Source organism: Hemitrygon akajei, chromosome 23 (genome assembly GCF_048418815.1).
Source record: "Hemitrygon akajei chromosome 23, sHemAka1.3, whole genome shotgun sequence".
NCBI classification, from domain to species: Eukaryota; Metazoa; Chordata; class Chondrichthyes; order Myliobatiformes; family Dasyatidae; genus Hemitrygon; species Hemitrygon akajei.
In genome coordinates, this window is record NC_133146.1 from 42,234,225 (window position 1) to 42,258,866 (window position 24,642).

At 39.9% G+C, this 24,642-nt stretch overlaps 1 protein-coding gene across 3 annotated transcripts in view; it reads right to left on the reverse strand.

Moving 5' to 3' along the window:
• The window catches only part of adgra1b (adhesion G protein-coupled receptor A1b), a 533,717-nt gene that overhangs the window by 300,798 nt on the left and 208,277 nt on the right, over positions 1-24,642 (reverse strand). For all 3 annotated transcript variants that reach the window (XM_073027522.1, XM_073027521.1, XM_073027520.1), the window contains 2 exons: positions 21,798-21,869; positions 13,585-13,748 (listed from right to left, as the gene is read on the reverse strand). In XM_073027522.1, coding sequence (XP_072883623.1) covers positions 13,585-13,748; positions 21,798-21,869 — 236 coding nt within the window. The remainder of the gene's footprint in view (positions 1-13,584; positions 13,749-21,797; positions 21,870-24,642) is intronic.

Consider the following 24,642-nt stretch of genomic DNA (forward strand, 5'->3'; position numbering starts at 1 on the left):
GAATTCATTGCTGCAAATGGCTTTGGAGGGCAGGTCATTGGGTATATTTAAAGTAGCAGAAGACTGGGTTCTTGATTAGCAAGGGTGTCAAAATTTACGGCGAGAAGGCAGGTGAATAGGATTCAGAGGGATAATAAATCAGTCATTATTGAATGATGGCACGAACTCAATGGGCTGAATAGCCTACTTCAGCTCCAATGGTATGTCTTTTGTCTTACATCTAAATTCACTTCTTCTACAGAGACATCTTTCTTGGTAACAATGCCTTCTTTAACATCATTAATTTTACCATTCACAATTTTTTCATCAGACCCAATAAAGATTATTGTCTTATCAGATGACTGTACTATGTGTATAGAAGTTATTCATTTCTGAGAGGTGAATTTGCTAATAGAACCAACATTTATTTGATCAATCACACTTAAGGCCACCATGAATACTTGGGCATCCTAGTGATCGAACAACCTTGTATCATGGGTGCTTCTCAGCTAGACTGACCTGGTGGGACCTAGCTCCTCTCCAGAGGGTTACTGAACCAAACAGTAAATAGGAAGTTATTCACTTGGATTTTGAAATGGGATTAAGCATTTTCAGGCAACAACCAAAGAGAGGCATTTATTGTCTGTCTGTATATCGCATTCTGAAGGTGATGCTGAACTGTTTTGTTGACCCAATACAGCTTATATAGTGAAGGTATCATTTGCAATGAAGGTAAAGGACCCCATTATCTCAATGGGACTGAACCTGCTGCACTATTCCACCAAACACTGGACCCTATATCTCGAGTCTTTAAAGAGAATCCCCATGTCCAACTCAAGGATAAATTTCACCTAATTATCTGAATTTAAATTTTCAAGTGGATGTGGAAGTGGAGAGTTTCATATGCAGGTCTTTAGATCAATATCCAGATCTATTCAAGCGATAATATGAAAATTATGCTACTGTATCCCTAAGACAGCATTGAGGTGTTTTTCAAACAAAATCAACTCAATTCAAAGCTCTTGGAGAGCAAACAGATTCATCTTTGTCACGAAACTCAAGCTTATTTGAATCAGTTGAGATTATATAAAACAGCAAAGTTCAGAACTGTACTGATGGGAATTTACAGTATTCAGATCAGCCATTTAGAGATACTGAACATCAAGTTGTTTAATCAAGTATTTAAATACAGTGGATTCCAGTTCAATGGGCTAAGGGGGCAGCCGTTTATCTGGGATAACTCTTCAAGAACAAAAAATAATTGAAAAAGTAGCCTGGATTCCCTTCATTTATTTGACACACTATGCTGCTTATTTGGATAGGAGACAGTTGCCGAACACTTTCTAACCTACATCAGTTGTACGCACTTGTGTGTCCATTAGACTCCACATCATTCTTTGAGTGAACAGTTTTAAAATAGCATCCATTGCATGTGTCTGTGTTCAGAAAGCAATGATTTTTGTTACTAATAGTTGAGGAGAAATAAGCAGTAAGGCAATTTAGAATTGTTTTGCTTGCTGCGGGTTACAAGCATTCTGGCTTCAAGATGCCAGAAATGGCTGGGAATGAAGATGAAATAATTTCACAACTTCCAACAGTTTAGGAAGTATAAAGAATTTGAAGATATCAACCATCATCTTGAATGTTACAATGAAAATGAAGATCTGGAGGATGCAATATTCAAAAGCGTTGTATGAAGGCAGTCCAATATCTATTGGACAAGCTATTGGTGATAGTCACTCCTAGGAATTTGTTGTAGCCAGCAACATGTGCACCACCCTTTTTCCTGAAGTTTTCCTGTTTTGCTGGTGTTGAAGTAGTGATTGCTGTCATGACACTATGTTATTAAGCTTTCTACCTCCTTCCTGTATTTTGACTCTTCATTATTTGAGATACAGCGGTATCATTTGCAAATTTGTAGATGGAGTTAGAGTAGAATCTGGCCATGTAGTCGAGAGTACACAGGGAATGGATGCCAATAATTCTGCAGCTTATATCTAATCACCACCTTGCTACGTAACTTTCAGGTCAGAAGGCCCAGGACTGTTGGATCCATCCATTCATGAAAGGCCAGTGTTAGAATGAAAACACTATGAAAGTGATGAACCTAGTACCTTTAGAAGGCTCTGTATTTAATTTTAGATTGACAGGCATGGACTAAAATTTACCAAAGTCCAATTGTCTGTGTTTGGAAGGACAAGGCCTTTTCTAAAACAACATTGATAAAAAGAAATGCTGCAAGCTGAAGAAAGCTGTGGGGAAAGTCATTTTCTTTCACAAACAAGTTTAACCCAAGGACATTATTTACATTATCTACATTTTCCGCATCTGTCTGTGGAATTACAACAGAGAAAGAGCTTTACAAGATGCTGACAAAATCAGAGCTCCTCACATTAAAACAATTTCTCTGTGAAAATTAATAACAAGATTGAATTGAGTTAACAAGCATGACTTTCATCAGAATAACTTGGGTGTGAAAGGAGCAATCACAAAGGGTGGAGTTGACATCAATTAATTATTTTTGAGATCTCCGTATTACTAACAGGTGATTTTAGGACAAGCCTGAGCAATTTGCAAGGTGGAATGCCCTGTATTTTAGGGGCAGATACATTAGGGACAGACACATGGATGAATGGAAAATAGTGGACCATGTGGGTAGGAAGGGTTAGATTGGCCTTGGAGTAGGTTAAAGAGTTAACACAATACTGTGGGCTGTAGGAGCTGTACTGTGCTGTAATATATTCTATGAAAATTCAGATAGGTCTGATCAACCTGTTAAGACAAATTAGGAAAGGTGGAGAGAAGTTGGGGGTAATAGCATTGTTGGGTCATCCAATTATAAGCAAGCTGAAGTTAGTTAAGAATTAAAAACTCTATTGGTGTACAAACTTTGGGAATATTTATAGTGTTACTTGGCTACACTAAACTTTCAAATGTAAGGCATGGGTAATTTCAATCATTCACACAGGACCAAATGCTGATAAAATGTATCAGATGGACTACCAATGGTAGTCAAAGCAGTTCCTTAATTGAAACCTTAAGGAACGATTCATTTTGGTATCTTTCCCTTTCTTTATTTGCTTTTCTTCTCCGTGGATTGTCACCTTGTCGTGGTGGAGAAGCTTGTGTGGTCCTGAGATCCTGAGAGCGATGCCGTCTGGACCTATGCTCCTGGTAGGGTCACCCATGGTGGAAAGGTTGAGGGCGAGGTCCCTGACAAAGAACAATCTAACTAAGACCTCAACGGTGGAACAGGTGGATGAAGTTACTTCGAACTCAACAGCTGTGAAGGCGGATGAAGGCTGAAACAAATCCATCCTCTCCAATTGTCGTGGTTTTCATGCCATTGGAATCAGTTGGTAGGTTTGTGAAGTATCCTGTGCTTCTTGGAGTGCAACATCAAGTACACATTAAACAAATACACGCACAGGCGTCTTCGCTCTGTGGGCCACAATAGATCAATGGAACCAAGACTATCATCCTTGACCTCTTTGCCACGACCGACTGCTTTGCTTGTATAAAGATACAGTACATATATCTTTGTTTGATGAAATTCTTGAAGCTAGTATTCTAATACGTTTTATTTTTATTATGTTATCCTGAAAAAATATTTTTTCAGCTCTGCTAAAATTGTTTCCTCCAACCACAGTACATCTTTCTCCAAAATTTGCATGCACACCTTCTAAATGTTAGTGTCAAAAATTACTTGTTAGCAATGTCAAAGCAAAGTAGTTAGACTTGTAGTGATAGGATGAATACAACCAACTGATAAAATTAGTAAAGAATGGGTGTTATTTAGGTAATATTTCCCCACAGGCTGGTACTGGACCTGAGCAATTTCTGATATGCATTAACAACCTGCAGGGGGACGCAGTGGGAATTAAGCCAAATCACACAGGGCATTCGGTAGTTCTGTGCACAAGCTGTGAAATGTGGAAATTCAGGACTCAATGATAGATTTAATATTTATCTCCTCCACTGGACCTCATATGAGTGAGGTGTCAGAATGGTCTTCTTGGGATTCCCAGCACTACACTGGGGAGATCACTATTCAGCCTGGCTAAGGATCCCATACGTAGCAGAGGTCACTGGAGTAACTGTTTTGAAGTAGGTAATTTAGTTTCCTTAAATTCTGTTTATCATTTTTGTTCTTCTTATATGCTTGTGTGTGCTTTTAAGTAATTTAATTTAATTTCATCAGAATTTTTATTTATTTCAATTGTGATGATTTTATATGTCTCTAAATAGCAGAAACATTCAAAATAATTTACATTAGTGTTAACTTTGACAGCAAACAGGACCTCACCCCAATCACTTTATTTAGGGGATTCAAGGTCTCCCTTGGGTGGGACCTGCATACTAAGGCACATATCTCTAAGTGACATCTGGATTGTGCAACAGGACTCCAAGATCACATGACTTGATTCAGTTAAGTGCAAGAATGTGAAGACCTGGGTAGATTTTCTAACTGAGGGAACCAAATTAGCATGATCTGGTCATAAGATCTCAGCTTGTAACTGTCACAGAAAAATAATGACAATGGGATAGACCTCTGGAGAACATATTAGCCTGGTGAAATTGGCAGGCATTTGCAAAAGGAAATTATTTACTGAACTGTGAAGTGTTATGTCTTGATAAGAAATATGAGGAGAGGCAATAGGAACTACATGAAAGAAGTTCAAGGCTGCAGGAAAAGGGATACAAAGGACATATTCACATAAATCTTTGAAGGTGGCGAGTGAAGTTAGCACAATCATATAGTATTCTTGGCTGCATTCATAGTGTAAATAAGCAAGAAGTTACGCTAAGAATTTTTAATCAGTAGTAAGGCCCCAACTGGAGAACAGTATTCAACTATGCATACAACATTTTTGAAGGAATATTCTATCCTTGGAGAGATTTACAGGAATTTTGCAAGGGGTGAAGTGGGGAGAATGGAGAAACTCAGGATGACCTCTTTAAAGTACAGAAGAGATCAATGCTGTACAGAATTGTTAGCGTATTTCTCTTCTGCAAAGCATGTCCCTTCAGACAGCAAGGGCAAACTTGAAATGCCAGTCTCCTTTCACTTTAATTCTTCACCCTGCTCCCATTCTGACCCTTCTGTCCATAAGCTCCTCCAATGAATCCCAGCAAACTTGAGGAACAATACACTATTGAAAATCTTGTCATATGAGGAGTGTTTATGGCTCTCGCCTGTACTCACTGAAATTCTGAAGAACAAGGGGCGATCTCATTGAAACCTGTCAAATGTTGAAAGGCCCCTGATGGAACAGATGCAGGGAAGATTTCTCCTATTGTGGCAGAGTCTAAGACCTCAGAATAGAGGGATGTCCATTTAGAATGGAAGTGAGGAGGAATTTCTTTAGCCAGAGCATGGTGTATCTGTGGAATTCATTGCCACAGGTGTCTGTGGAGGCCATGTCATTCGGGATATTTAAGGTAGAGGTTGAAAGGTTCTTATTTAGTCTGGGCCTGAAGGGTTATGGGGAAAAGGCAGGAGATTGGGGTGAGAGCCATGATGAAAAGACAGAACAGACATGATGGGCCAAATGGCCTTACTCTGCTCCTACTTCTTATGGTCTCGTGGTCTCATCTCTGAATAGGCACTCTGTAACTCCTGAATTTAACAATTACTCATAACCAACTTTCCTTAATAATAAAAGCAGAAAATGATGGAAAAGTTCAGTATATCAAACAGCCTCAGTGGAAGGAGAAACAGAGTGAATATCTAAGATCAAAGTTCATCAGAAAGAAAAAAACAGCTTTAAGTTGCAGAGAAGAGGGTGCAATGGATAAGACAAAAAGAAAACCGGTGACAGTGTGAGGCCAGGTTAGCGAAACAGATAACTTATGGTAGTCATCCTACTGCTGGGCTCATGGGAGCAGAATATGAATAAAGGAGCATAAAAATTTGTAAAATGCAGGTCTGTGGGATATGAACTACAGGTAAGGTTAATGGAGAAAGACTGGGCCAGTGTCATAAATAGATAATGTTGAATTGGTTAATTCTGATACAAACAGAGAAAGCAAATTACCTGAAGTTGTAGAATTGAATATCGTCTGGAAGGCAGCAAGATATCCAGATGGAAAAAGAGTTTCTCTTGCTCAGGCTTACATTTGGACTTATTATAACAATGTAGGCAACAGGAAAGGCAGATCAGAATGGAACTGAGATAGAGAATTGAAGTAGCAAACTGAAATCTCAGAGTTTCCCATAAGAACTGAGACCAGTTTTGAAAAGCAGTTATCTATACAATTCAACACATAGCTAAGGAGTTGGTGCAGGGAGGAAGGCTTCAGAATTTTTGGTCACTGGGCTCTCTTCCAGGGAAGGTGGAATCTGTACAGAAGAGATGGTTTGCACCTGAACTGCAGTGGGACAAATATCCTAGCGGGAAGGTTTGATAGTGCTGCACTGGGGGGGGGGGGGGGGGGATTAAACGTGAGTTGCAAGGAGATGGGAACTAGAGTGCCAGAACAGAGAGCATGATTTAGGGGAGCAAATTTGTAGAGAAATCGCAGACTACTTCAAGAAACATAAGAAGTGATGGTAGGTGATTTTAACTTTACACATGTTGACTGGGACTCCCATACTGTAAAAATGATGGATGGGAAAGAGTTTGTCAAATACGTTCAGGAAAGTTTCCTTAATAAGTACATTCAAGTCCTAAGTAGAGAGAGTGTGATACTAGATATCTTATTAGGGAATGGGACAGGGCAGGTGACAGGAATTTGGGCAGGGAAACACTTCGCATCTGGTGATTATAATGTCATTAGTTTATGGAAAAGGATAGGTCATGTCCTCAGGTTGAGATTCTAAATTGGAGGAAGGCCAACTTTGATAGTCTCAGAAAAGATCTAGCAAATGTAGGTTGAGACAGGTTATTTTCTGGCAAAGATGTACTTGGTAAGTGAAAGGGCTTCAAAAGCGAAATTCTCAGAGTACAGAATTTGTATGTTCCTGTCAGAATAATAGCAAGGATAACAGAATAAAAGCAAGGAACCTTGGCTTTTGATGGGCAGGTTAAGGAAAAGAAAGAGGTACATAGCAGGTATTGGCAAGCAGGAACAATTGGGGTATTTGAGGAATAAAATTAATGCAAGCAAACACTTATAAGAAAATCAAAAGGAAATGAGGCTGCTCTAACAGGTGATGTGGAGAATCCTAAGGGCTTCTAAAGATATATTAAGTCCAAAAGGGTTGCAAAGGACAAAATTGGTCCTCTAATAGAGTAGTAATCTATGCATGGAGCAAAAAGAGAAGGGGGAGATCTTAAATGGAATTTTTGCATTGTATTTATTTGAAGGCAGTCACAAGGTCTATAGATGTGAGGCAATGCAGCAGTGAGGTCATGGCCCCCATACTGATTCCAGAATAGAACCATCATTGCTATCTTGAGGCAAATTAGGGCAGATAAATCCCCAGGGCCTGACAGTATGTTCTCTTGGACTCTGTGGGAATCTACTGCAGAAATTGTAGGGGCTCTAGCAGAGATGTTTAAAACATCATTAGTCACAGGTGCTGGAGGATTGGAGAGTAGCTAATGTTATTCTGTTGTTTAAGAAAATCTCTAATAATAAGCCAGAAAATTACAGGCTGTTGACTGGACATCAGTAGAGGGAAAGTTCTTCAAAGGTACTCTAAGAGACGGGATGTACTATTATTTGGATAGACAGGGACTGATTAGGGATAGGCAACATGACTTTGTGTGTGGTCAGTTATGTCCAATCAATTTGAGGAGTTTTTCGAGGAAGTTACCAGGAAAGCTGATGAAGGCAAGGCAGTGGATGTTGCCTACATTGAGTTTCAGAGGCATCTGACAAGATCTCACATTGGAGATGGGTCAAGATGGTTCATTCTGTGAAAATATGGTGGCTGACGGTGTGGGAGTTGAGGATTTGGGAGAACTCGTTCCTTATCCTATTTGCAAACAGAAAGAGCAGAGCCCAACCAAGGCTGAATTAATGGCTGTCTGCTGTATTTTAATGGAATTAAAATAAAATGCAGACCCTAGAGAACTCAAATAGAAAGCACTGGAAATACTCAGCAGGTTAGTGGGTGGATTTGCTGAAGAGGTTGTTAAATGTAAGAACATTACAGCCTCCCAGACTTAATAGTGAATTCTATAAATGTAGGTCACTTGTTTGCTCTGTATTTGAACCTGCCATTTGAGTTTTCTCTCTCTCTGAGCATAGCTGACCTGCTGGGCTTGTCCTACATTTCACATTTTTGTTGGTCTTCTCACTTTCTAATTGCTCCCAGCAATCCAAAGACTGGATGATCTTCAGAACTTGTACCCATGGAAACCCTAACCACAACCCATCAGAGGACTTTCCCTTTCCCTATCCAATCACTGATGTATGTTCTGTTCTTCATTTCACAGACATGGCCTCACATGGTGAGTGTTTCCAGCATTTTCTGTTTTTATTTCTTAGTTCCAGTATTAGCAGTTTTTAAAAAATCATTTGGATGTCCTTGTTCTGGCACTGGTAGTTATGATGTAAAGTTTCCCACTTCAACTCCATTTTCCTTTCCTCACTGATGCTGCCTGATTTGTTGGATATTTCGTATATTCTCTTTGTTTCAGATTTCTGCCAACTGCTGTGTTCTACCAATCCAGTCTGTTCTTTTGCTCTTTATTCTGTCTCCACTATCTTCATTCATCAATTGATGAGATGGTTCGGAAAGCATACTGTTACGCAATTTTGGTTTCACATTGTCTTTGCTGTCTTCATCCTAGCCTTTCTCTTGATATCACTTCTCCACCTCTGTTGACTTTAAATGTTAACTCTGTCTCTCCACATACTGGTGTCTCACTTGCTGAATATTGAGAATTCTAGGATATGTGTTTTTAAAAAAATCCATTAAAATAAAACATTATACCTAGCAATGCACTAACTGAAAAGATCTGCTAATTTAATTGTAACATTCAAAGGAGAATTAAATAAATATCTCAGGGGGAGAACAATTATAGAACAAGGAAGTAGCTTAATTGGATAGCTATACTCTCATGGGCTGTATGATTCTGCTGTTTCATTCTGTGTTTTTATTATTAAGCAGCATTGAATGAATGAGATTGTGGAGGTCATGAGAAACAGTTGGGTTCAAAGTTCAAAGTTTAAAGGACACTTATTATCAACGTACATCTTCCCATGTCACCGTATACTACCCTGAGATTCATATTTTTTACAGGTTATACACTAGAATAGTAGCAACATGTTACCACATTGTACAATAACATTTTTCTTAGTCAGAAAGAAAATATTTCAGACTTCTTTCATTTGGCTATTTTGAGACAAATGTTCTTGATATCCTGTTTAGCAACCTGAAGAAAGATCTCTATGTTTTTGTTAAGTTTTGCAGCAACACTGAGAACAGGTAGGAAACAAAATTCAGTAGAATATATTTTTGGTCATGGGAAACAGTACAATCTCCTCAGGAAAAGTGAAATATTTTACAATGTCATTCCTGGCTCCTGTATGCCCAAATTGTACCAATGGAAACATTCATATAATTCTTTCTAATGCAATGCAGGAAACCTTTCTTTCTTCTGCAAGCAGCTTAATAAACTGGAATTGATTAACTCTCTGTGAAACAGTCAGCAATTGGTTTTAATGCAACAGAAAATCTGCAAAATATGCTTTTTTTAATCTGTTCTGTGGTCCCAGGCACAATATTTTGCATCTAGTACAATTGTACTCTGCTAGAATACAGCCAAACAGGAGGATTCATATTACAAAGTGTGTACTAGCGAATTACATGCAATCAACTTTTCAGCTTTGTGGTTTATATTTATTCATGTCAAATTAATCTGACACTTCCAATTTTGATTGCGGCCACACCATTGCTTGATAAAGACTTCTACAGGATCTGACCTCCATGAACAAATAGTGAGGGATAGCAAATCAATTTAAATTGGTAGGTTATGTTTAACCAGTCTATTAGGGTTTTTCGAGGAAGTTACCAGGAAAGTGGGTGAAGGGAAGGCAGTGGATGTTGTATACATGGACTTCAGTAAGGCCTTTGACAAGGTCCCGCATGGGAGGTTAGTTAGGAAGATTCAGTCGCTAGGTATACATGGTGAGGTAGTAAATTGGATTAGACATTGGCTCAATGGAAGAAGCCAGAAAGTGGTAGTGGAGGATTGCTACTCTGAGTGGAGGCCTGTGACTAGTGGTGTGCCACAGGGATCAGTGCTGGGTCCATTGTTATTTGTCATCTATATCAATGAGCTGGATGATAATGTGGTAAATTGGATCAGCAAATTTGCTGATGATATGAAGATTGGAGGTGTAGTAGACAGTGAGGAAGGTTTACAAAGCTTGCAGAGGGATTTAGACCAGTTGGAGGAATGGGCAGAAAAATGGCAAATGGAGTTTAATGCGGACAAGTGTGAGGTATTGCACTTCGGAAGGTCAAACCAAGGTAGAACACACAAGGTAAATGGTAGGACACTGAGGAGTGCAGTAGAACAGAGGGATCTGGGAGTACAGATACATAATTCCCCGAAAGTGGCATCACAAGTAAATAGGGTTGTAAAGAGAGCTTTTGGTACATTGGCCTTTATAAATCAAAGAATTGAGTATAAGAGTTGGAATGTAATGGTGAGGATGTATAAGACATTGGTGAGACTGAATTTGGAGTATTGTGTGCAGTTTTGGTCACTTAATTACAGGAAGGATATTAATCAGGTTGAAAGAGTGCAGAGAAGGTTTACAAAGATGTTGCTGGGACATGAGAAACTGAGTTACAGAAAAAGGTTGAATAGGTTAGGACTTTATTCCCTGGAGCATAGGAGAATGAGGGGTGACTTGATAGAAGTGTATAAAATTATGATGGGTATAGATAGAGTGAATGCAAGCAGGCTTTTTCCATTGAGGCCAGGGGAGAAAAAAAAAGAGGTCATGGGTTAAGGGTGAAGGGGGAAAAGTTTAAAGGGAACATTAGGGGTGGCTTCTTCACGTAGAGAGTGGTGGGAGTGTGGAATGAGCTGCCAGATGAAGGGGTGAGTGCGGGCTCACTTTTGACATTTAAGAAAAATTTGGACAGGTATATGGATGAGAGAGGTTTGGAAGGATACGGCCCAGGTGCAAGTCAGTGGGACTAGGCAAAAAAAAATGGTTCAGCACAGCCAAGAATTGCCAAAAGGCCTGTTTCTGTGCTGTAATGTTCTATGGTTCTAAATTATTAGATCAGTTGCATTGGCAATTGCAAAACATTTAATTACTCTTAGCTTTATGATTTATCTGTCTGAGATATACAAAATAGTTATAGTGAAGAAAATCTCCACCTGTCCTATCCTAATGTCAAAATATTCAATATCTTGATACAGTGAACAATTGCCAACTGGGTTTTGTACTTACCCAAAAGGCATTTAATCACAGATGTACAACATCAAACCCCAAAGTGAGTGTCATGCCTTTGGCTTAGATCTGAACAAATCTACATCTGTTTTGCATTCTTTTGGTTTCTTTCACGGAGAACTACTGCTTCCAAACACAAATCACTTGCACTTCACGAATGAAAGACAACCTCTGGAAACTGTAAATTTTGTGCCACAAGGCATTCTCTTCTTAAGTCAGATTTCACCTCCTGGAGAGAAATGTGCAGGCAATGGCCAAGGTAGCTGGCAACCAGCCAAACTCTGCATACCATGAGACAAGGGAGAATTTAAATCTGTCATGCCATCTTTAGTCTACTTCGGAAATCCAAGATAGCTATTGGGCAGTCTCTGTGTATGGGACTCTGCTTGCCATCTGGCACTGATTACAAAATTGGGAGTCCATGCATATTTGAAGGATCCGACTGAACTCCAGTTTGTACTTCCCTACAGGTAATATAATTCCAGGTTACGGAGAGGCAAGGGGATGTAGAAAAGTAGGTCCCGTCTAAGAGTAGGTCCCTGTCCTAGTTTTAAATTTCCAGGTTAAAATCAGATTTGAGAGCTGTTTTGAATTGTGCTTTGCCAACACTCAGAACAGTTTCCGTTAATGCATTTTGCACGATATTCTACTCAACTTAGTGAAAGTAATTTCTTAGCAGAAAAGAAATCAAGCATACTTGTGCAATAAAATCTATTGCCCTTGACTTTGTTGCAATACATGATTTTATATATTAAACATCTTTTTTTCTAATAACAAAAGTTGTAGTTTCATATATCACTTCTCTACAAATGTCAGTTTTGCCAGTGTGGATAAAAATGCAACATGCAACTGCATTAACATGATGAGGTGCTAAAAATAAAATGTACCATAAGCTACAGCTCATTAATAATTACTCATTAATAATTCCTGTACTATGGCAATGAGTAACCAATTCATTAGCTCTAGGCATATTCTAATAATTTGTGAGAAAAGAAAGCAAACATCTGTGAATAAAAAAGAAGCAAGTCCAAGGTATAAAAAGACAGACTTTCTTGGGAAGCATTTGAGATTGAATGCCTTTTTGGCAGCCAGCATACACGGAAAGGATACCTAAGAGGATTATGAAAGCGGAAGCTTATAAAGGTTCCAGAATATTTAATATTTTCTGCTAGCATGGGTGTGGTTTCAGTTGTGTCACATTCATAGAAATTCAGCTGTTGTGTAGATTTTCAAGAAGATGCGTATTCCTTGGGCTGCCATTCAGAATGCTCAATGATAGAACCACTGGGAAAGGTGGTAGAGAATCTTTTGAAAAAAATCTGTAGGTTTTTAAAATATCTTAATTAATTTTTTCTTGGTCAAAGAGACAGAGAGAGAGAGATACAGATGATTCAGGCTGCAGGATTCTGGCTTCAATTAGCCTCAAGGTCAAGATATGTAATTGATTTATTCTGCTCAATCCCAAAAACAATTCATTTTGCCATCTTTCAGACTAATTTCTTCCACCTCCATTATGATCAAGAGAGGGTACACATTCACTAAGTCTTCTAGGCAAAACATGGGCTTCAATATATGTTAATCTCTGTTTGAAGTCTGACAGTATTGGGTAACATTTCAGCCAAATTTCAAAGTACCTTAGCATATATTTTCTTAACAATCATATCTATAAAACAGTGATCTTCTCACCCATAACTAAATGACTCAAAGAACTGACAAGCCACTATTCTGAATACAGACAGCATCTTTTGAGAGCTGCACTATGTACAGCTGCTGGCGGGTACACACAGCAGGGCTGCCGTCTCAAGTTCCAGCGACCTGAGCATAACTCTCACCTCCAGTGCTATCTGTGCAGAGTTTCCACTTTCTTTCTGTGGTCAAACGTGTTTCCTCCAGCTCCTAAACACATTTTCAGTAAGCTGTGGATTGTGGCCACTGTAAACTGCTCCTAGTTTGTAAAATCTGGGAAGAGTTCATGGGAAGGGGGACAGATTCAATTAAAAATCAGATTAGTGTAAGATTATTATCAGTGTTTGATAGTTGGGATGGAAGGAAGGATCCTTTTCTGCACCAAATGACTGTGTTACTCGATGGAGCCAATCCAGGAGTTCCCACCCTTTTTTTATGCTGTGGACTCCTACCATTAACCGAGGAGTACGTAGGCCCCAGGTTGAAAACTGAAGCTCTAATCTATCATTATCCTCACAACTATGACACTCTTTTGGTGAATTTTGCACTTACCACACGTAAGGTCGTTCTCTTTCAAAGTTTTGAATGGTCTTCCACGTAATGGCGTTGGGTAGACGCATGAAGTGTCATCTGCTATGCGAACTGAAAAGTTTTTGGCCCACTGTAAGACCCATCTGAGGTTGCAGTCACACATTAGAGATTCGGTACTAAAGTGCCTGCAAGAAATTGAAATAATTTTAATGTAGGCTATATTACTTCTGAGTAGATACATGGCACACTCTAAAATTAAAATATGCACATTAGCACCACACTCAATACAATATTTCATTTAGTGATACTATCTGGCCTCTAATTTTGTCACTTTATTTTTGCAAGTTATCATTATTCTTCCAGGGCAAAGGTAAGACCACACCCACAGCACTGCAGTTTTGTTCTCCTTCTTTGGAGGTGTATACTTGCATTGCTTACACCTCTTTAAATAAGGCGGTGATTAGGAGAAGGCCCAGCAGCTAGGTTCTTGTCATTTTGACAAAGGACTGAGCAGATTGGACATATACTTAACTGAAGTTTATGAGAATGAAAAGTGACTTTATTATAACATAGAAGGTTTTGAAGGAGCTTGATAGGCATTTCCCTTGTGCAGGAAGCTTGAACCAGTGGGAGTAATAAAGTACAGTCACTAGTTCAAGCCCTCTCCATACTTTAAGGAATGAGGAAGGATTTCCGCTTTCAGAGCATTGTGACCTTTGGGATTTTATTTATTTATTTCACAATATAGAGTGGAGAAGGCTCTTTGAGACACATCAGCCCAGCAAACCTACAACCCCAATTAACCCTAAACTAATCACAGGACAATTTACAATGACCAATTAACCTACTCGTTACGTCTTTGGACTGTGGGAGGAAACCGAAGCATCCAGGGAAAACCCACACATTCCAGGGGGAGGACATACAGGGGCTCTTTGCAGAGCGGCACCAGAACTGAACTCTGAGCTCTGGAATGCAATCAGTTGCCATTTACAAAAATATTTTAAATGTCAAATTACCAAACTGAAATGGGGAATAGACCAGACTTGTTACATGGAATTACGGAATTAATGTGAGCTTGGGTGTGTTTACTTGCAAATGAATCGACTCCCAATTGCAGACACTCTGCAGACTGGGTATATTACAAACATGCTCGAGTAACTTTACCAATAAAACTAACATAACCTTCAGAGATGTTAGTGTTCATTTCACATTCAATTACAATAATTTTAAGCAGTACACTGATCCCTTAATCATAATAACATCAGATTCTTGTCTGGCCAATTTGGCAATGAAATTAAACTTGATAAAAATAAGTTAAAGGAAAATACAATAGAAAAGAGTAATCAAGACCCCTCAATTGCTTTAAATTACTTTTGAAGCAGACGCAAACACAGCAGTTGAGAAGTAGACAGCAAGGTTCCACAAACAATCAAAGAAAAATTGCTGTTCCCCTTTCCTTTTCTTTCTTTCACACACAAAGTCACTAAAGCACCAGAGAACTATGCCACACTGTTTAAATATTAAGCCCACTTAGTGTTTTGTAATTCCAACAAGAAATGGCAAATTAAGTTAAAATTGCTGTGTATATCTGTTATTATCTGTTACATCAATTATATCTGTATTGAAATATTCAATTAGAAGAAAAAAAGCCTTCTTGGAAATGCAGTACAGTAGCCTTGATGGCACTAACAGTCTCATACCATTGCTGTACTTTATATGACGTTCATGAAAACTCTAGAACCTTGTTTCAGACCATGTAACAATTACAGTCTAGACCAGTTGTGGTCATTCCAGACAAGTTCTGAATTGGAATTACAAACAGTCTTAATCGTATCATTTTAATTATTTCCTTCAACTGAAAATGCAGATGTATGAATTCCAACAGTTTAAATATTTTAAATGCTATTCATATAGAGCTGGGTAGAGCAAGGCAGCAATCAAAGTTAGGCCTTCTAGCAAAACAAATGTATTTGGCTTTGTGTGAATGAATCTAATCCCTTGAGTGAAATACAGTAAGATTCTTTCACTGACATGATATCATTCCAATGTTTTTCTTTATTAAAACTAGATACCCTCTCTTTAGGTTTCCAATACTTTACATCATTCCTGCATGTATACTGAGACTTATTTTAAATGAGGGCTTCAGGAAAACTGGGTAAAATTCTCTACCTTTCCAAAGCATTGCAGTGGAAGTATTTGTTGTATTATGTCACGGCCTACACAACCTCAGTAATTAACTGGTAAAGATAAATTGATAGATTGGCTTATTATTCTTATATGTACTGAGCTACAGTGAACAACTTTCCTTGCATACTCTCCATGCAGATCAATTCATTAAACTGTGCTTTGAGGCAGTACAGGGTAAAACAATAACAGAATGCAAAATAGTTGATGCACCATCAATAACTCACTCTGAGACGTAGGAAGCGAGGTATCGGCTTTTATTGACTGGAAGAATGAACAACACTACATCCTGGGGAATGAGGCTGGGCAACAGGCCTCAGTCGCCTTTATACAGGGGTCTGTGGGAGGAGCCACAGGAGCAGTCAGCAGGGGTCTGTGGGAGGAGCCACAGGAGCAGTCCAGACAGGTATATGTAGTTCACCACAATAGTGTAACAGAGAAAGTGCAGTGCAGAGAGACAATAAGATGCAAGGTCATAATACGGTAGATTGTGAAGTCAAGAGTCCCCCTAACAAACTAGGAATCTTCAGTAATCCTGTGACAGTGAGATTCAGTAATGACAGTGATACTCAGTAATCTTATGACAGTGAGATAGAAGCTGTCCTTGAGCCTGCTGGTCTGTATGTTCAGGGTTTTGTATCTTCTGTCCGATGGAGGGTTGGAAGAGGACTTTTGATTATGATGGCTGCTTTACTGAGGCAACAAGAAGTGCAGAGAGAGTCTGTTGAGGACAGAATAGTTTCTGTAATGTGATGAGCTGTGCCTACAACTGTGCAGTTATCTGCGCCATTGCCATACACAGCTGAGATAGAATCATTTGTAGGGTTGAGAGAGAAGATTATTGGGATTGCTTTGCAGGGAGCCAAAAAAAAGTAAACACTAGTTTCCATGATAATCTGTATTGATCTGTCCTCATAACTTTATTAATAAACTCATAAGACATAAGAGCAGAATTCAGCCATTTGGCCCATTGAGTCTGCTCTACCACTCAATCATGGCTGATCCTTCTTTCCCCTGCCCTCAACCCCATTCCCCAGCCTTCTCCCCGTAACCCTTGATGCTGTGTCCAATCAAGAACCTATCAAGCTCTGCCTTAAATACTCCCAACGACCTGGCCTCCACAGCTGCCTGTGGTAACAAATTCCACAAATTCACCATCAGTAATGAGATTGGTTACAATCAAAGTTAGCATTTTGAATTATTTAATTGGTGGGAAGTAAGTATTGCTCACTTAGCCATCATTGCTATTTATTTCTGATCATTTTTGAGAAGGCAACAGTTCGTTGTTTTACGGATCACTGCAGCTGTTAAATAGGACATTTCAGGATATTGCCTCAGTGATAGGAAAGGCACAAGTGCATCTCTAAGTTAGGATGGAATTATTAATTAGAGGAGATCTGCTGGAGATAGTGTTCCTGTGCTTAGATAGATACTGTCCTTGTACTTCTTAATCAAAACTTATTTAATTATTCACAGGTGATGTCATTGGCTTGTTGGTTTCATAGATTAACATTGATACAATCAAATATCTTGTGTTGACAGCACAATCAGTATTTTGCTTTTTAATTCTTCTTTGAAAGCAGAAAATGTAATTTCCAAATATTAATCATGCACAATCGTACAAAATGATTGAATATGCAAATGCTTTTATAATCAACTAAAAATAACACATCTTACAGTGTACCCTGAACAAAATCGATCTACATTTTTAGCAAAACATCCTCAAGTGCTTACACTGCAGATATGTGCCGCGCTCGAGTAAATGGGGATGTGCAGAATGCGCCTACTGGGTATGGCTTGCATACAGCTACGGGGCTAAATACTAAGTGGATTCAGTTCCTCAGCCCTTATGGAGTGCATTGATGTCTGACCTTCAAGCCATTCTGTTCTTCTGTACAACTGTACACAGGCATAGAGCCTGCTGGAGGTTGGAGTCCAGAACACAGCCTGTCCTGTGGCTGGAGGCCTGCCTGTGTGTGTGAGTGGTGGGAGGGAGGGAAGCAGCTTGTCTTGTGGCGACAAATGTGGCAACAATTGTGGGCTGTCCCCAGCACGCACTGAGGTTGCCTTGAATGTTAGCGCAAAGGACAAACCTTACTGGAGACAGACTACTGATATCTTTTATAAATCCAGTTACTAACTCTCACAGCTATCTTGACTGTACCTCTTCCCACCCTGTCCCTTGTAAAAATGCCATTCCCTTTTCTTAGTTCCTCCATCTCCACTGCATCTGTACTCAGGATGAGGTTGTTCAGTCCAGAACAACTGAGATGGCTTCCTCCTTCAAAGAAAGGGGATTCCCTTTCAACGCCATTAACACTGCCCTCACTTGCATGTCTTCCATTTTGCGCACCACTGCTCTTACCCCATCCTCCCGCTGGCACACCAGGGATAGGGTTCCTCGTACTCATCTACCACCCCAACAGCCTCCACGTCCAGCACATGAGTCTCCATAACTTCCACTGTCTCCAATGGGATCCCACCACTAAACACACCTTCCCCACCCACCCCCCCCATTTTCTGCTTTCCACTAGGATCACTCCCTATGCAACTCCCTTGTCCACTTGCTCTGGCCCACTGATCTCCCTCCTGGTACTTATCCTTGCAAGTGGAACAAGTGCCACATCTGCCCCTACACCTCCTCCCTCACTACCATTCAGGGCCCCAAACAGTCATTCCAGGTGAGGCTATACTGTTGGGGTCATCCAGTGCTGCCGGTGTTGCATCCTGTATATAGGTGAGACCTGATGTTGACTGGGAGACTGCTTCATCGAGTACCTTCGCTCCATCCGGCACAAAAAAACAGGATTTCCCAGTAGCTACCCATTCCAGTTCCACTTCCCGTTCCCATTCCAACATGTCAGTCCATGGCCTCCTCTTGTGCTACAATGAGGCCACACTCAGGTTGGAGAAGCAACACACATTATATTCCATCTGGGTGGCCTCCAACGTGATGGCATGAACATCGATTTCTTGAACTTCCAATAATTGCCTCCACTCCTCTCCTTCACCATTCACCATTCTTGTGTCCCTCTCTCTCCTTCTCTTCTTACCTGCCTATCACCACCCTCCGGTGCTCCTGCCCCTTCTCTTTCTTCCATGGTCTTCTGTCCTCTCCTATCAGACTCCCCACACCTTTCTCTTTCGCCAATCAACTTCCCAGCTCTTTATTTCATCCCTTCCTCTCTCCCGGTTACACCGATCACCTGCCACCTTGTACTTCTTCCTCCCCTCCCCCACCTTCTTATTTTGATTTCTTCCCCCTTCCTTTCCAGATGTAATGAAGGATCTCTGCCCGACTACTTATTCCCATCCATAGATGCTACCTGACCTGCTGAGCTCTGCCAGCACGTTGTGTGTATTGTTCTTGATTTCCAGTATCTGCGGTACCTAGGGTTTTTACTGTATGTTTATATGTGATAAATAATCTGCACACTGACATGCCCAATGCAGTTAAAGTTTAGTAGGCTTTTACACACCCCCCGCCAAGCCCTCAAGGCAGTCAACGAATATCATATAGATTCTGAGTTTACGCCATCCATTTCAATGGACGTAGGGTCTTTCAGAAGGGAGAATATTCCCTTTGCGCAATTGTAATCAATGTTCCCTCTAATTTTTAGTAGTCAGTATGTGCAAAAATCTTATGTTGTGCAAATTTTTTTCCTGTGACAAAAGTATGTGCACACTGCATGCACACATGGCACAGTTTATGTAGGTTTACAAAATATTTGACATAAAACTGCACAGAATAACAACAAAATAACATACAGTTGGCCCTCCTTATCCATGGGGGATTGGTTCCGGGACCCCCTGCAGATACCAAAATTCACAGATGCTCAAGTCCCTTATTTAACATAGATCAGTGTGGTGGTCTTTAGGACCCAGCGGAACCCCGGACTTTATTTAACATGTCTCCGTGCGGTGGACATTAGGATTTGGCAGCACAGCTCTGAATCTGCAGTGTTTCTGTTCACAAAAGTAATCATGATCGCGATTGAAAATAAGGTGAAAGTAATAACACGATCGGAAAGAGGTGAAACGCCATTGGTACCGTAGATTCCGGATTTTAAGCCGCTACTTTTTTCCCACATTTTGAACAGCTTTGAACTCTGCGGCCTTTAATCCAGAGCGGCTAATGCATGATTTTTTTTCATGCCGCCTCGTAAACATTTTGCCTCGTAACAGTAGACCAATAAAATTGATGAGTAGTTCACAGAGGTCCAATGAAATTGTACGATAAATCAAGCGCACTTTCACAATTAAATTATTGTAAATCAGTCATTTGTACTCACCCTCATCAACATGGAAAACACTCGAAGAAAAGCATTGTGCTGCCTTTATGGCAGTTATTTAGTTTATAATATTTTCGCTTTGTAATTCATTTTCTAGTTAAAGTTAGAAGAGTTTTAACTATATTTGTTTTCTGTACTACATCGCGGGATGCTATGACGTCACACCCGGTTTCGCCGCATCTTGTGGGATACCAGTTTGCGATAAACGGGAAGGAGGGGGTCGAGCGGCAGAGCGAAAACGCTGCTTTTAAGTTAAAGGCGATCAATAACTTTTCCTGGTAGGCTGCAGTATATATATTTTTTACCAGTCGTTAGGAGATATTGGAATGTTGTTCAGTAAAGAAGTATACGCAACGTATATTTAAAAGTAGCCGCGTTACGGGCACGGTTCGAAAAAAAGCATTTGCAATATGTATTTGTTTTTGTTACCATATGGATTTAATTAAAAGTTAAAAAATCCTCACGTGTAATATCTTTCTGTGTAAATATCTCATATTACAACGTGGGACACCTGCGGCCGAAAATCCGGTGCGGCCTAAAATCCGGTGCGGCCTTTACAAGTAAAAAATTGATTTTATTTCTAAAATTAGAGCCAGCGGCTTTTAATCAGGTGCGCTCTGTTGTCCGGAATCTACGGTAATTGGAAAAGCGTTAGGCTACAGTCGGTCAACAATCGGAACAATTCTAATGGAGAATGTGAAAGACCCTGCCCCAATGAAAGCTACAGTTATTACTAAGCAACGCAGTGGTTAAATTATTGAAATACATATGTTTCTTAAGTGTTTTATATGCATAGAAACGTAAAATATGTACTATATACTAAGAAAAACATTTCATTAACTGACGCTAAATAATACCGGATGTACCTGTTCCAACTTCAAATCCGACTTAAAGATGGACTCAGGAATGGAACTCATTCATAACTCGGGGACTGCCTGTACTTTTAAGTCATTTCTAGATTACTTATAATACCTAATACAATGTAAATGCTAATGTAAATAGTTGTTATACTGTATTGTTTAGGGAATAATGACAAGAAAAAAAAGTCTGTACATGCTCAAGCAACGAGTGCTGGAGAGAGAACTTCCGGGTTTTCCTGATCCGCAGTTGGTTGAATCCGCTGATAAGGAGAGCTGACTGTACATATTTAAGTAACTCAGTTATTTTTTTCTCTCTCCTATCTTTAGCTAAAAAATTATTTTCAATAAGTATAATTGTTAATTACGACATAATTTTAGGTAACTCGCCTTTAGTGCGCACATTGATTTCCTTTGTGTGCTGGTTGAAAAATGTGTGCACACACACACACACACACGTGTGTCAAAGCTTAGAGGGAACATAGCTTGTAATTATATAGTTCCATCCCATTGCAGAACTTGAGCACACACCAGAGCAATCACTAGCTTATTATGAAATACTAAAGCAAGGATGCCTAATGCAGTCCCAAAATTATACAAGCACAAGTCCCTTCGTGTCCTGTCAAGAAACCGCCTGGGCTATTTTTACCAAAGAGCCCCATTGTTATTACAGGTACTCTATGTTCGTGGCAAATAGGCAGCACATATTTTTGTTTCTATACAATAAAACATGGAGGTTATGGCAGCATCTTTGCTACTTAGACTCTGTAGGTTTGAATAGATTAGTACCTTGAACAATATGAACAAGTACATTAAGTTTATGTTGACAGAATCGATACATAGTGATTTATAGAATTGATACCCAGTAATCAAATATTCTGGATAAAATAAGTGTACTCACAAGACTCGTAGTGCTGTAAGTTTAACAAACAGGCCAGTAGGAAGGGTTGAAAAGATGTTCCCTGACAAATTCCTAAAAGAAAGTACATTATTTACTGATTAGCATCGACATTCAAAACATGCTGGCCGAGGGGTGGTAAAATGTTTAAGAGGTTGAGTGTTTGGCAGGGTGGGTTAAAACATGTTGCTATTCATTTAAAGCATTCGTGTTGCTGCTCAATATCATTATCTTGGAATAAGAGCAACAGTTACAGAACAAGGCATGCAGGTATAGCTCATCAATCCTGTTACTTCTGTAGGTTCTGCAGAATCTAGTTCATTATCAATTTTATCCAGTCTTTTTGATCATGAAGCTGTGTCACCAAGTTATTCCATCCCCATATCTGATAAAACAAGAAACTACAAATTCTGAAAATAAAGTTAGAAAATACTTGAAATACTGTTTTTGTCTCCACAGAGTCTAGTTAGCCTGCTGACTATTTCTGTATTTATTACTGTTATTTAAGAACCTTGCCTTAAAGCGCAAGTCGCATACATTTGCAATAATGTTAAGCATTACCAATACAGTGTTAATGTGTACACATTCAGTAAATTTAATAGAATGAACCATGATGCCTTGATGCCTGATGCGGGGAGGTTTGCTAAGGCTACTTGGGAGAGTTGGGAGAGGGGGGTAGGAACCAAACTGGGGAACAAGAGGTTAGCTCACAAATAGAGAAAACTTGTAGACGGTGTGAGAGGGAGGATAGGCAGGTGATAGAGAAGGGACGCGCTCAGACCGATGGTTTGAGATGCATCTATTTTAACGCAAGGAGCGTTGTGAACAAAGCAGATGAGCTTAGAGTGTGGATTAGTACTTGGAGATATGATGTGATGGCCATTACAGAGACTTGGATGGCTCAGGGACAGGAATAGTTACTTCAAGTGCTGGGTTTTAGATGTTTCAGAAAGGACAGGGAGGGAGGCAAAAGAAGTGGGGGCATGGCACTGTTGATCAGAGATAGTGTGGACGCCATGGAGGGATTGTCTACAGAGTCTCTGTGGGTGGAGGTTAGCAACGGGAAGAGATCAATAACTTTACTGGGTGTTTTTTACAGGCCGCCCTATAAAAGGATATCGAGGAGCAGATAGGGAAACAGATCCTGGAAAGGTATAATAATAACAGAGTTGTTGTGATGGGAGATTTTAATTTCCCAAAACTCAATTGGCATCTCCCTAGAGCAAGGGGTTTAGATGTGGTAGAGTTTGTTAGGTGTGTTCAGGAAGGTTTCCTGATACAATATGTAGATAAGCCTACAAGAGGAGAGGCTGTACTTGATTTGGTATTGGGAAATGAACCTGGTCAGGTGTCAGATCTCTCAGTGGGAGAGCATTTTGGATATAGTGATCATAATTCTATCTCTTTTACAATAGCATTGGAGAGAGATAGGAACAGGTAAGTTAGAAAAATGTTTAATTGGAGTCAGGGGAATTATGAGGTTATCAGGCAGGAAACTGGAAGATTAAATTGGAAACAGATGTTCTCAGGAAAAAGTACAGAAGAAATGTGGCAAATGTTCAGGGGATATTTGTGTGAAGTTCTGAATAGGTACATTCTAATGAGACAGGGAAGTTATGGTGGGGTACAGGAACCATGGTGTACAAAGGTTATAATAAATCTAGTCAAGAAGAAAAGAAAAGCTTTCAAAAGGTTCAGAGAACTAGGTAATGTTAGAGATCTAGAAGATTATAAGGCTAATAGGAAGGAGTTTAAGAAGGAAATTAGGAGAGCCAGAATGGGCCATGAGAAGGCCTTGGCAGGCAGGATTAAGGAAAACCCCAAGGCATTCTACACGTATGTGAAGAGCAAGAGGATAAGACATGAAAGAATAGGACCTATCAAGTGTGACAGTGTGAAAGTATGTATGAAACCGGAGGAACTAGCAGAGGTACTTAATGAATACTTTAGTATTCACTATGGAAAAGGATCTTGGTGATTGTAGTGATGACTTGAAGCAGACTGAAAAGCTTGAGCATGTAGATATTAAGAAAGAGGATTTTCTGGAGCTTTTGGAAAGCATCAAGTTTTTTAAGTGACTGGGACTGGATGAAATGTACCCCAGGCTACTGTGGGAGGCAAGGGAGGAGATTGCTGAGCCTCTGGCGATGATCTTTGCATCATCAATGGGGACGGGAGAGGTTCCGGAGGATTGAAAGGTTGCAGATGTTGTTCCTTTATTCAAGAAAGGGAGTAGAGATAGCCCAAGAAATTATAGACCAGTGAGTCTTACCTCAGTGGTTGGTAAGGTGATGGAGAAGATCCTGAGAGGCAGGATTTATGAACATTCAGAGAGGTATAATACGATTAGGAATAGTCAGCATGGTTTTGTCAATGGCAGGTAGTGCCTTACAAGCCTGAATGTATTTTTTGAGGATGTGACTAAACACATTGATGAAGGAAGAGCAGTAGTTGTAGTGTATATGGATTTCAGCAAGGCATTCAATAAGGTACCCCATGCAAGGTTTATTGAGAAAGTAAGGAGGCATGGGATCCAAGGGGACATTGCTTTGTGGATCCAGAACCGGCTTGCCCACAGAAGGCAAAGGGCGGTTGTAAACAGGTCATATTCTGCATGGAGGTCAGTCACCAGTGGAGAGCCTCAGGGATCTGTTCTGGGATGCTTACTCCGTGATTTTTATAAATGACCTGGATGAGGAAGTGGGGAGATGGGTTAGTAAGTTTCCTGATGACACAAAGGTTGGAGGTGTTATGGATAGTGTGGAGGGCTGTCAGAGGTTACAGCAGGACATTGATAGGATGCAAAACTGGGCTGAGAAGTGGCAGATGGAGTTCAACCCAGATAAGT